The sequence below is a fragment of the Anolis sagrei genome, chromosome 4 (assembly GCF_037176765.1).
Source record: "Anolis sagrei isolate rAnoSag1 chromosome 4, rAnoSag1.mat, whole genome shotgun sequence".
In the NCBI taxonomy this organism is placed as follows: domain Eukaryota; kingdom Metazoa; phylum Chordata; class Lepidosauria; order Squamata; family Dactyloidae; genus Anolis; species Anolis sagrei.
This window is the reverse complement of record NC_090024.1, coordinates 138,260,327-138,273,852: the sequence shown is the minus strand read 5'-3', so window position 1 is coordinate 138,273,852 and position 13,526 is coordinate 138,260,327. Positions and strand designations below refer to the sequence as shown.

Below are 13,526 nucleotides of genomic sequence, written 5' to 3'. Positions count from 1 at the left end.
TTTAACCCAGAGATGTATATTATTTTAGCAGACAAGTAGGAAGAAAATCCAGCAAGCATGAGGGTCATTAACATTAACAGGAGGTGAAATCAATTAAAATAATCTTAAATTTGGCAGTGCAATGGCTTTGATATAAACTAAATAAGATACATGAATTTTTAGCACATTTCCATTTGGATTTTCAAAGCTGTTATGCCTTCGCATATGGTGCTTCATCAAAAGGTCCTCTAGAGCTATTTCATTCTGTTTAATTTATCATGGAAAGAAAAAAATATGGAAGAAAAGTCAGAAAAACACTGGATGGTTATAAATGGAAGACGACAAAATATGGACCCCCTGGAAATGCTGTGAATGTGAAAGAGAAACTGCATAATAAAAGCCTTGGCGACATGAAACTTTATAGTGAATTTATGTTAGCCAGTGTAGCTTTGGTACAACCTTGACTTCCTGTTATTTATTATCAAAAACAACAGATCTTTAGTAACTCAATTTAGTATGATTTGTGACTATAATAAAGTCAATTGAACACCATTACCAGTGGTGGTGTTTTTCACAAAGCAAAGCATCTGGAAACCACTGAAGGATCCAGGGAAGCACAGGTTTGCCCTCCACTGAGTTTTGAGCGAGAGCGGAGTGCTCCAGGGGCTGCAATAGACTCCTCTTCCTATCTGGCTTTTTAATTACTATCCTCTTGCTTAATGAGAGTGAATTGCATCAGCAACCTGCAACCCGCCCACATGTTCAAGAAGAATAAAATCATTCCAGCCTCTGCCTAAACTCAGCAGAGAGGAAGATGGCATTTGCCTGGGTAGCTCCAGGGTTTCTACTGAGCATGCCAATTCAAAAGCAGAGTTTGGATATCAGTTAATCCATGTCTGGCATCAACATTATTCATTCATTCCTTGAAATATTGCCTTTCTAAAGTAGATCATGGGATTTACAAAAAATAGCATAAAGAGATTTTTATTTTTGTTTTAAAGGTGCAATCACACAACAAAGCCCTAAAAAAACCATGTTTTAATTATCAGATTTAAAACAGTGCTTGCTGGAGATCTTTCCTTGAAACCTATTTAGTTATTTTTGTCACTCTTCCAAATCTCTCTTCTCTCTTTTCTGTTGACCACTATTTATCTATTTACTTATTTATTTACAGTAGTTATATTCTGCCCTTCTCACCCCGAAGGCGACTTAGGGCGGATCACAGAACATACATATATGGCAAACATTCAATGCCATTTTATACAGACAAGACAATTGTACATAGAAGGAAGTATATATCATTTTTTTCTCCATCCGGAGGCCTGTGTTCGGTTCGACCACGGACTTTTTTTTGCCAAAGAGCTTTTATGTTCGTAACTTCCTCCTTTTTTAGTCGGATCCCCAACATTTTTCTTTTTAGGGTGCCTTAAAATACCTCCCTTGCTTTTAGGTGGTACCTATTTATCTACTCACTTTTTTTTTTTTGCTTTGGAACCACTAGGTTGGTGGAAGCTGGGCTAAAAGGCCAGGAGCTCATCCTGACCTGGGCTCGAATTGTCAAACTTGGGTTTGCAAGATTTACTGCACCTGGTGGTTTTAACCTGCTGTGCTAAAGCCTTTCTTCATACATGTTGAGCAAAATTATGCTAAAGGTTAGTAAAAAATGATGAATGGAATTCTGTTAGATACTTACATCTTTATAAGTGGATTTACATCTGTGGGAGCAATTCTATAATATCCATACCACTGCTGTTATGTTACTACATAAGGGAGGTAGCAAAGTGATGGATGTGTATTAGGATGGCTGTGCAACAAGGCAATGTGCATCAGTCCCATTGTGCATCAAGACTGAGAAGGCCCTGTCTCTCGTCCCCACCAGACACACCTGAGAAGAACGCAGTATCGAGAGCAGGGCCTTCCCAGATGATCTTAAATTCCTAGATGGTTCATAAGGAGAGATATGTTCAGATATGTAAGCTGTTTCTGTTTCACATGTCACATGTGAAAGGCCCACAGCAAAGGCTGAAGAAAGAATCAAGAGTGTCCTGGGATTGTCTGACAGGTCATAGGTTAAAACAGACCAAATATGTTTCTCTGATAGCTTGGCCTTGTTGGTCTTCAATGGTCAGGCCATGACTCTCCCCTCTTCCAAAGAAAGATGGGCGAATAAGAAATAGAGCCAGTAATCATAAAACCACTTACATAGGAGCAAGTGTCATTGAATTCAATGGAACTTAATTCTGAACAGAAATGAAGGGAGATCATGGGTTTACCTATACTGACCTTTTGGCACCAGACCAATAGTTCCAACCAGATCAAGCATATGATCCACTAAAGTGGGAGGTAGGGGGGCAAGCAGAATGGGAACACTGGGAGGAGAAATGAGGAAGAAGTGGGGGAGGTAAGAGAGAACTTTTCACTCAATTTTATCACATGGTTTATTATTTTGTGAGCAATAAACATACTTGAATATTGAAAAGGAATTCACTCCACTTATCCCAAATAATGGTGTACAAAGTCTGTACCAAGTCGGTTCTATGTATATATCCTGCGAGCCTGCAGAATTACTGTATATACTACAGTATAAGCCTAGTGTTTCAGTCCTCTTTTTAGACTGAAAAGGTTCCCTTCAGCTTATACTTGAGTCAAGGTTATTTATTATTTTACTCTGTTATTATAATTCTTTTTATTACATTTATCAATTTACTCTATTATTATTATAAAATTTATTATTTTACTTTATTATCGTTATAATTAAATTATTTTACTTTATTTATTATTGTTATTATTACATTTATTATCTTATACTATTATTACTGTCATTATTACATTTCTATTATTTTACTCTATTATTATTACATTTATTATTTTACTCTATTATTAGTGGAAAGATACATAAGCACATTTACACTGAAGGTTAGAATAATGGTTTAATCAGAGTTGGCAATCTTATCTTAAATTACAATGTTATGTAAATATTCAAAAACATTTAACCTACTGATGCCTCAATGTATTTGAATTGGTATCTATTTTTATTTTAAAATTTACAAGTAGCTGCTGCATTTCCCATCCTTGGCTTATACTTGAGTCAATCCGTTTTCCCAGTTTTTTGTGGTAGAATTAGATGCCTCAGCTTATATTCCGGTCGGCTTATACTCGAGTATATGTGGTACTTGCCTTTTAAACTTGTAAAGGATGATCGCTCCTACTGCCACCAGAGAGATGATGAAAAGGGCCATTATTGCCCAGTACCCTCCACCTCCTCCAATGCTCTGAGAATCTGAAATAAAAGAGTCACATTAATAAGTTTGGTTTTGAGTACAATTATCGTCTTTGTTTAGCTCAAAAATGTTGAAATCAAGTCCCCAAATCTCATCTGCTTGGGCTACAATGGAAATTAGAATACATTAATAGTATATGGTTTATACTGCATGTGCTTCATACGGCATATATTCTTTAATTTACATAGTATATACATTATGTGAAATATACTTATATTGGGCTACATTATTACTACCTGCATAAATATCCTAAAGACACCAGATCTTGGAAGCTAGGCAGAGCCAATCCTGATTAGTATTTGGATGAGACTCTAACCATTAATATCACATCCAATATGCGAAATACTCGTATTTCAGAAAAGGAACAGGCAACACCCCTTCTATGTATTCTTTGCCTAAGGAAACCTTATGAAATTCATGAGGCCCCCATAAATCAACAGGTTGTTTTGGGGTTTTTTTTTGTTGTGTCAGGAGCGACTTGAGAAACTGCAAGTCGCTTCTGGTGTGAGAGAATTGGCGTCTGTAAGGATGTTGCCCAGGGGACGCCTGGATGATTTCATGGTTTTATCATCCTTGTGGGAGGCTTCTCTCATGTCCCCGTATGAGGAGCTGGAGCTGATAGAGGGAGCTCATCCGCCTCTCCCCGGATTCGAACTTGCGACCTGTCGGTCTTCAGTCCTGCCGGCACAGGGGTTTAACCCACTGCATCACCGGGGGCTCCGTATAGGTGATTTGAAGGCAGATATATATACATAGTTAAATATTTTTAAATATGAGGGCTTTAGAAATTATATGGCTACTTATTAAAAATATCCCAAATAGCTTTGATGGTTACAGTAAAAGGCAATGCACTCTCATTGCAAATTGTTGGTAAGTGCTTGCATTTAGGTAGTCATTTTACAGGTATAAGGGGCACAACCAGTAGCTGAGTGCTGTCTTGAATTCAAAGCAAATCCTATCCAGACTACAAGGTTTAATATAAGTGATGAGACACATTAACCAATTTGTGGCATTCCACATCTTCTTCCCTGCCATTTCTTTAGAGAGGTCTTTGTCTACCAATAAAAGAACCACGTGGTTCACAAGGTAGTTTTGTTTTTGTTTTTTATTGTTTTTGGTTTTTTTATGACAGGAGCGACTTGAGAAACTGTAAGTCACTTCTGGTGTGAGAGAATTGGCCATCTGCAAGGACGTTGCCCAGGGGACACCCACATTATTTGATGTTTTATCATCCTTGTGGGAGGTTTCTCTGATGTCCCCACATGGGGAGCTGGAATTGACAGACAGAGCTCAATCTGCTCTCCCCAGATTTTAACCGCTGACCTATTGGTCAGCAGTCCTGCCGGCACAAGGGTTTAACCCATTGTGCTACCAGGGCTCCAGAGATTTAACAAGGCAGTTAAATTTGTGGAAGTTGGTATATTTATCCTGCTTGTATTTCTGAAAGAACTCATCTTCATTTCCATAGTTTTCCTTTCTTGTAAAATGTTGAAAATCAAAAATGTACATTTTCTTTTTTTATATAATAATTTTTATTAAACTTTTTTCAAAATATATACATAAAAATATAGGGAGAGGGTATTTCTGGGTAAGATCAGGATAGACATTTTCTTAACCAAAATTTGTGACTTAATTAACTAACGTTTCCACATCTCTATATATAAACTGCATATAAACTTAATTAATGTTATTGAAGCATCCTGAACTGATGTACACTACTGCTATTATTCTCAACATTAGACTGGATTCAGCAATGATTTCCTTCTACTCTGACGGCAGCTAGCATGTCCTCAAAATCTGTTCCAGGAAACAGGGAAATCCTGCAGAGGGCTCTGCTTGCCAACAGAAGAACCTTACTTTGCACTAACAGATTATAAAAGTACAGGAGTAGGGAACTGTTTTGTTTTCAAGGTCAGATACCTCTGGGATGAGCCTTGTTGGCTGTACAACATTAGCGAGAACTCCACTCCAAGCTTTGCCCACCATCTGATACCATCTGGCCCCTGCCCCTCTCCTCCAGCTAGTCTATTTTCTTTGTGCTGAGAGAGGCATGGCATCCCATGTCTTTTTCTACAAGGAGAAAGTTCCTCCTCATATTCTTTATGAGGACACCACAGAAGGAATTCCTCTATAATCTCCAGTTGATGATCAAAAATAATGGCATCATTCCTTCCTGTCCTACCACCTGCCTTCCCAAGCAATCAACAATGAACCTCCATAACAAAAGAGTTTCTCTCTGCATGACTTTATAGCTGGACAAGTGGCCAAGGCAGGGGTACTTCTAATATTACCTGCTGTCAATTATCAGTCACAAGACTTCTGCCCCACACTTTCCAACTGGGAAATACGAGTGGCATGAAATCCAGCTATTGCTGTGGATCACCGATCAGCAGTAACAGTATAGGCAACAAACAATTCAAAGGAAACAAAGGCCACGCGACTTCCAGGCTTGAGAATTGCACTCTTCACACTAGTCTGGAGATGCAGTGGTGCAATGGGCTAAACCAGGGGTCCTCAAACTAAGGCCCGGGGGCTGGATACAGCCCTCCAAGGTCATTTCCCCGACTCTTGCTCAGGGTCAACCAAACTCTGAAACAACTTGAAAGCATACAACAACAACAACAATCCTATCTCATCAGTCAAAATCAGGCCCACACTTCCCATTGAAATACTAATAAGTTTATATTTGTTAAAATTGTTCATTTTAATTATGGTATTGTTTTTAAGTGTTTTTGCACTAAAATAAGATATGTGCAGTGTGCATAGGAATTCATTCTTCTTCTTTTTTCAATTTATAATCCAACTCTCCAACAGTTTGAGGGACTGTGACCTGGCCCTCTGTTTAAAAAGTTTGAGGACGCCTGGGTTAAATCCTTGTGTTGGCTGAACTGCTCACCTGAAGATCTGCGGTTCGAATCCGTGAGAAGGGGTGAGCTCCCATCTGTCAGACCTAGCTTCCCGTGCGGGGACATGAGAGAAGTCTCCCACAGGACAGTAACAGATCTGGGCATCCCCTGGGTAACATCCTTGCAGAAGCAACTTATTCTCCAATCACTTCTGGCACATTAAAAAAACTTGTTTACCAGACAATGGTTCTTTCCTCCCACCCTGGACATTCCTCAAGTATATATATGCCACAGATGCAGGTGAAACATCAGGAGAAAATGCTGCTCAAACATGGCCATAAAGCCCAGAAACCACATAGCACTCCAGTGATTCTGGCCATAAAAGCCTTTGATAATAAAATAATATCTTCGACTGGGAAGGCAAATGTCTCACAGGTAGAAACTTTTTAATCTAGAGAGAATATATTTGGTGAGGGAATAGACTCCAGAAGACAAAAAGTTGCTCCCAAGCTCTCCATGTCTACTCTTGGAGCCATCTGTGCGTTGGATCACTCTAATGGTGTGAAACTTTCCCTCACAATGTTGTATTTATGGAATTTTTCTTTCTTGGAAAGGATTCTACTGTTTGTCAAAGCCATGGTGAGTATATTTTACCTGAATTGGAGCCATCTAAAGTCACAAAGACCCACTGTCCTCCTCTTGTGAAGAAAGTGATGTTATGGGCATTCAAAGACTGCTTAATAGCAGCTATTCTCTGGGAGGAAAGGAACAGAATAGTAGCGTTAGCTATATTTACAGTAAGAATATAATATATTTAATTCAGACTAACCAGTGGCTAAATTTTAACACCTATAGATAGTATAGCTATAGAGTTCCAGCTATGCTTTGTGCCACAGAAATTGCTCTTGTGGGTATATGAATTATTTATTTGTTTCTTGAAAATCAATAAATGCCCAATGGAAGTGAGTTTTTCATGCCCTTTTGACAGCTAAATTTTTTCTATTTTGTTACTGATCCAATGCATAGAGGATCTAATAACACTTGCAACATCTGAACGAATGAAACAAAGTTTTCTAGGGCCTCTTCCACACAGTTGAATAAAATACCACATTTTCTGGAATATATGGCAGTTTGGACTCAGATACCCCAGTTCAAAGCAGATGTTTTGGTATTTTCTGTCTTGATATTCTAGGTTATATGGCTGTGTGGAAGGGCCCAGGACTCTGCTTGTGCCAATGTCTGATATACACTCTCACATTTTTTTTCTTTCCTTTCATATTATACCTTTTGAAGATTAGCACTTTGGATTTCTTGAAAGGTGGAAAAGAAATCAGAGTATACCTTGCCCTTCAGCCTAATTAATGGAATGCCTTTCATGCTGCACCACTAGCACCACATGCAGCACCACAGAGGAGGGGTAGGTGAAGTAATTATTCCCTATGTCAGTTATCTCAGTTGCTAAGAATGAGGGGTACAAAACCACTGCCTTTGTATTAATGGGGACACAATGGCACAGAAAGAGCACTTTGACTACAGTGATAACTACAAATTGACTATTGGAAGTACACCACCTTTGGGAGAGTACAAGAAACAGGTTCTTTTTATTGTTAGAAACAACAAAACTCTCATTTTTACATTTTGTTTGATCAAGAATAAGTGAAGTCAATGGGGACTGTAATGTAAATAAATACTTAATGTGCTTACCTTATCGGTAGACATGGTTCTCTTCCTTTTCAAGTGATTAACTGATAGCAGAACATGTAAATCTGCCGTTGTGGGAAGTCCAGGCTTTACCACTGTCACAAGACTTTCTTCAGGTATGCCTGTTTCCTAAAGGAAGAAAAAAAAAACTCTGTCTCACTGTAGGTCCTTTAACAAAATTTGCATTTGATCTGTCTGGTTTAGAAAAAACTTTCATTCAGATCTAAGCACAAAACTGCACCTAGAACCTTACAATGATCACTCAAGATTTGAAAACGTCTTTAATAAGAAGGGGAAAGTATTGCAATTTAGAGATATTATTAGAAAAAATGTAAGTAATTGTATAATAATAATAATAATAATAATAATAATAATAATAATATTTAATTTATACCCCGCTCCATCTCCCCCAGGGGCAGTTGATGAGACCACTCCCATCAACACAATAAACACAGTATTACACAAAAACATAAAATGTAAAAACCAATATAATAAACAACACAGCAATATAAAATCAAACATCAAACACAAGAAATTCCACAGGGCAGGGCCACTTCAAGAATAAAAATTTAAAATATTTTAAAAACACAGAGATAGGCAATGTAAGATAGGCATTTTTTTCTAGTAATAAAAGAGAATGTGTGTTTCTGAAATCTGAACACTTGAAATCTTGGCATGTATATCAAAGAGTATGTACTGAAGTATGTTATCTGAAGTCTACAATACCATCTCCTTTTATCTCACCCGTGTCTTTAATCAGTTTTTTAATCATTTTCTCGCACATGTAGCCGCCCATTGTCACTGTGACTGGGTTTATTGTAATCTTATATCGTTAAAGTACTTTATATGTTTTATGTAATTATGATGTTGTTGTTTGTTTCATGTGTTTTTGGTTTTATTTTGCTGTAATTTGTTGATTGGGCTTGGCCTCATGTAAGCCCCCCCAAGTCCCCTGTTGGGGAGATGGTGGCAGGGTATAAATAAATAAATTAATAATTTAATTATTATTATTATTATTATTATTATTATTATTATTATTATTATCTTGAGTCTTTACGTGGCAATCTAGTGCCCTTTGCTTTTGATGCAGTTTTAAAATGAAATTAGTAGTCTAACTAAGGGTACATCTTGAAGGCCAGATAAGGCTATGCTGATTCAGGGGGGGGGGGGGGATACTCTAGATCAGCATCACCATTGACTTCTCACAAGCTGCATGGAGACTATGCTGAATGTTGACTGCATGAGAGAGTGGTGCCAAAAATGGTTTGGTACTGCTCCCCTGTGACACTTACTTACATTGCTCTCCATGAGCTCCCCTTTCTGGTGCCCATCAGGCACAAAATTGGCAGTGGACACTATCCAAAGCATCAAGGCATCAAAGGGGGGAGAGGAGAAATTGCTCCCTCCTCTCCCCCTCCTATCTCCTCCACTCGCTGAACATTGTAACCTTATGCGGTGAGAAGTGTCTACTCTCATTTTTTTCCTAGAGGGCACAGGAAAGGGAATATCTAGGAAACCAAGGTAGGTGCCATCCCCTGTACCTGGACTGTTCAACCTGGAGAAAGCAGCATGGCATGTAATCAATTGTGCCCCTTCCCAAATTGGAAACGGCACAGTTCCAGCCCAGCTTACATGTCCAAAAATATATCACCCTGTCCAAACATATCTCCCCCTATGAACCACCTCAGAGGTTAAGATTGTCTGGGGAGGCCTTGCTCTCAGTCCCGCCTTCCTTGCAAGTGCAACTGGTGGGGACGGGAGACAGGGCCTTCTCAGTGGTGGTCCCTCGGCTGTGGAACTCCCTCCCCAGTGACATTAGATCCCTCCCTCCTAGCCTTCAGAAGAGGATAGTGAAGTGCAATAACAGATTTGGAATATGTGCAATGATTGTGGAACGGCTTTGGACTACGATTATGGATGGCGTGATTTTAATATTGAAGGTAATGTTTTAAAGTACTTTATATGTATTAATTTTAATTTAATTTTAATTTTAATGTTATTGGAATTGTATGTATTTTAAAGCATTGAATAACTGTCTATATGTAAGCTGCCTTGAGTCCCCTTCAGAGTAGAGAAAGGCAGGGTATAAATAGGGTAAATAAATTTGACTACATAGACCTAACTCATTGGATATTTTGGGGCTTGAGGTAAGCTCTGGAGCATTCAGCAAATTCTGTTAACATGGTTCAAGTCTGTTTTATGCATCCTCGGCACATGTTGTGCCAAATCAACTCCATGCGTGGTGTAATGGCCACGGAGCTGATCCCATCCCTTTAATGTGCCAGTAAAGATGCACTCAGAGACACATCAGAAGGCTACCATCTCCTTCATGATATGTAAAATAATTAAAAGTAAAATCCAGACATAAAGCTAAAGAATCCATATTTGTGCCATTTTCAATTATTTTGGCAAATAACTGCCTTCATAATGTTCATTGCAAAAACAACTATTCTGCAAGTTAATTTTCTTGGTTTTGTTTTCAGTTTTTTTTTAATTTTTAAGTGGATTCAAACAATTTTTCTTCAATTTCTCTTTTTTAAAAATGGTGGCATCAGAGTCTTTCACTATTCTACATATCTATATACAATACAATATGACCTTAAATTTGGTCTAAAATAATGCAGCCAGAGTGAGAATTTTTGCTGAGCCAACATAACCTTCAAGTTGTTCAGCTTCAAAGAGACAGAGAAAGAAAGAGAAAAACAATCAAACAGAGCACCTTTGATATCTGCTGTGTTACCACATGGCCAATGTCTTCCCGCCAGGCTGGAATATCTGGATTGTACAAATCCAGATGCTCAGAAAATCTGAGTGGAAGTACTTGAAAGTGGTCTGGTAGAAGTAAAAAAGAGAAAATATGACTAATAAACTAAAAGACAAGTGCAATTTTTTTTTTATCCACAAGAGCATTTGAAATCATTACCTATTTTCTTCCTATCCGACATTCAGAAAAAAGATTAAACAACATATAACACAGTATGTACAACAAAACTGCCCCTAAAGGAGTGAAATTCATGCCGTGTTAGTATGTGCTTCTCATTTTCACAGCTGAAGTTCCGGAAATTGAGTACATCATAATATATGCTACTTGCAACAAACTGGTAAAGATGGCAGAATCTGCCTTGTATGAACATGCAATATAAAGGAAAGGGGCTCACCTAAAACCTGGACAGTCTTGGAGTCCTGGAGCATCGAGTTCCCGCTAGAAGCCTGAACTGTAACTCTCACTTCCCCAACCTCTGCGAAACTGGTCACCAAAAAATTCTCCAATGTAAGAACTGGCTAAAGAGGGAAGTGAAGGGAGGCAAGAAGGAAAAAAAATTACAATAATGACAAATCTGGAGTTACCAATTGTGTATTTCTGATCTGAACTAAGGAGGAATTTTTACGGGGTAAAATGGGGGTGAATTTAGGGGTAAGGAGCAAAATGACCGGGTTGTGGTGCAGCTGGTTGGAAGTCAGCTGCATTAAAATCACTACTGACCGAAAGGTAAGCTCCCGACCATTTGCCTAGCCTGCTGTTAACCTTTGCAGCCCAAAAGACAGTTGCATCTGTCAAGTAGGAAATTTAGGTACCGCTTATGCGGGAGGCTAATTTAACTAATTTATGATGGTCAATTTGGTGGTCAATGCCCACCAAACACTTCCAGAATTTTCTGTTGGTCATGGGAGTTGTGTGTGTCAAGATTGGTTTCTGATGGTCTTTGGCAACCCCTCTGAAACCCCCTTGCGACCCCCCCCCCCCAGGTTGAGAAACACTGCATTAGCCAATGAGGGAAAGTTCCAAAAAACTAGACAATCCCAGAAAAGCATGCCAAAAAGTATTTGAAATATAGAATAGATGACCCATGAGTGTATGTGTATATGCGTGTACATGCACAAATGTGTGTATCCTTTAATGATCTTCTCAGACAGGCGGTTCTTAGTACCACCAATTGAGTACCACCAATTGAGACATTTCCCCGCTGTACTGGAAGAGATAGTTTGCAATGCAAAGTGACATGCAAAGGAGATATACATAAAAGTTTCAGCCTAAGAGGATTGTTTTTAAGCTGATTGTTTTAAGAATATGTTCTTTGAGATTTTTTGTAACGTGTTACTGTTAAAAAAGAGGTTTACATGCTTTAAAAAGTTGGATGTAATTGCCATTCAATACCTGAAGGTCGTTTCCAATCCACCAGGAAAACAGTGTGAAGTTTGCATTCCTTGGCAGGATGATGGCGGTCAGATTCACCTGCTGGTTTCTCCCAGTAACAGGAACAACTTCGAGATGCAAAGCCTGCAGTGGAACTGGAAATAATCCCAATCATTAATTAAGAAGCCATTAATTTTGCAAACTGTTTCACAGCTCATCAGCAATCTCATCCAAACAGGCTCTGTGTGCTGAGCCACATTATTTTTGCATTTCTCAGGCACATTCCAGAGACCACGCTGTGAAGAGGTTGAGGTAAGCGGCCACAATGATGAGGTTAACCACATTCCCATAGTGCTTTCTCAATGGAACTTATAAGAAAATGGAGGAAGTAAGTCTCATTTAAAATCAAATTGCCTTGAATATGTGAGGCCAGCTCAAATGAGAAACCTGAAAAGGTCAATTTATTCTCTGTGGGAAGAGCTTATGTGGATTTTCCAATTCTGTTAGAGTAATTAATGACCACTGAACTCACCAGACTCAGGAATATTGTCCCCCAAAGGCCACGAGTGGACCTTATTTGGGAAGATAAGCTATAGTCTGGGGGGGGGGGGGGAGGCTCAGGGACTGACAGTATAGTTACTACTGATGCTGATCCAGAGTAGCCCACTCAGGATTAGCACCAAGATAATTGCCATGTCAAGATAACAACAACAACACTTTATTTATATTCTGCCTTATCTCTACAAGGGGACTCAAGGCGGATGACAGCATATATACAGACACAGGCAAAGGTTAGGTGCCTTGAAACAATAAAATACAAATGAAACATCAATACACAAAGGCAAAGGCTTCCCCTTTCATCTCCGGCTCTGAGAGTGGTGCTCATCTCCAGCTCTGGGGGAGGTGCTAATCTCTATTTCCAAGCCGAGGAGCTCATGTTGTCCATAGACACCTCCTGGGTCATGTGGCCAGCATGACTTCATGGAGCACCGTTTACCTTCCTGCCGAGGTGGTACCTACTGATCTACTAACATTTGCATGATTTCAAACTGCTAGGTTGGCAGGAGCTGGGGCTAACAGCAGGAGCTCACCTCGTCCCATGGATTTGAACTGCCAACCTTCAGGTCAGCAAGTTCAGCAGCTCAATGCATAGCTGGTTGAGAGTCAGCTGCATTAAAATCACTACTGACCAAAAGGTCATGAGTTCGAAGCCAGCCCAAGTCAGAGTAAGCTCCAGACCATTTGTATAGCTTGCTGTCAACCTTTGCAGCCCAAAAGACAGTTGCATCTGTCAAGTAGGAAATTCAGGTACCGCTTATGTGGGGAGGCTAATTTAACTAAATTACGATGCCATAAAACTCTCCAGCAGCATGTAAAAGAATGAGGAAGTACTCCATTGGTTTCACCAGTGGACGGTGAAGCGGCAGCTCCCCCAGTGGTTGGAATTCAAAGCATACCCTCATGAAGTTGGACAGTGAAATAGCCTCTGTGTGTGTGTCTATATATGTTGTGTGTCTATCGTATTGAATGTTTGCCATGTATATGTGCAATGTGATCCACCCTGAGTCCCCTGCGGGGTGAGAA

The 13,526-nt window shown here is 39.3% G+C and overlaps 1 protein-coding gene across 2 annotated transcripts in view; it reads right to left on the bottom strand.

The window, feature by feature from the left end:
- Positions 1 to 13,526, bottom strand: part of SORCS2 (sortilin related VPS10 domain containing receptor 2) — a 215,843-nt gene that overhangs the window by 9,769 nt on the left and 192,548 nt on the right. For both annotated transcript variants that reach the window (XM_060774105.2, XM_067467754.1), the window contains exons 20-25: positions 11,964 to 12,097; positions 10,966 to 11,089; positions 10,527 to 10,639; positions 7,811 to 7,936; positions 6,761 to 6,860; positions 3,157 to 3,259 (exon numbers count right to left, since the gene is read on the bottom strand). In XM_060774105.2, coding sequence (XP_060630088.2) covers positions 3,157 to 3,259; positions 6,761 to 6,860; positions 7,811 to 7,936; positions 10,527 to 10,639; positions 10,966 to 11,089; positions 11,964 to 12,097 — 700 coding nt within the window. The remainder of the gene's footprint in view (positions 1 to 3,156; positions 3,260 to 6,760; positions 6,861 to 7,810; positions 7,937 to 10,526; positions 10,640 to 10,965; positions 11,090 to 11,963; positions 12,098 to 13,526) is intronic.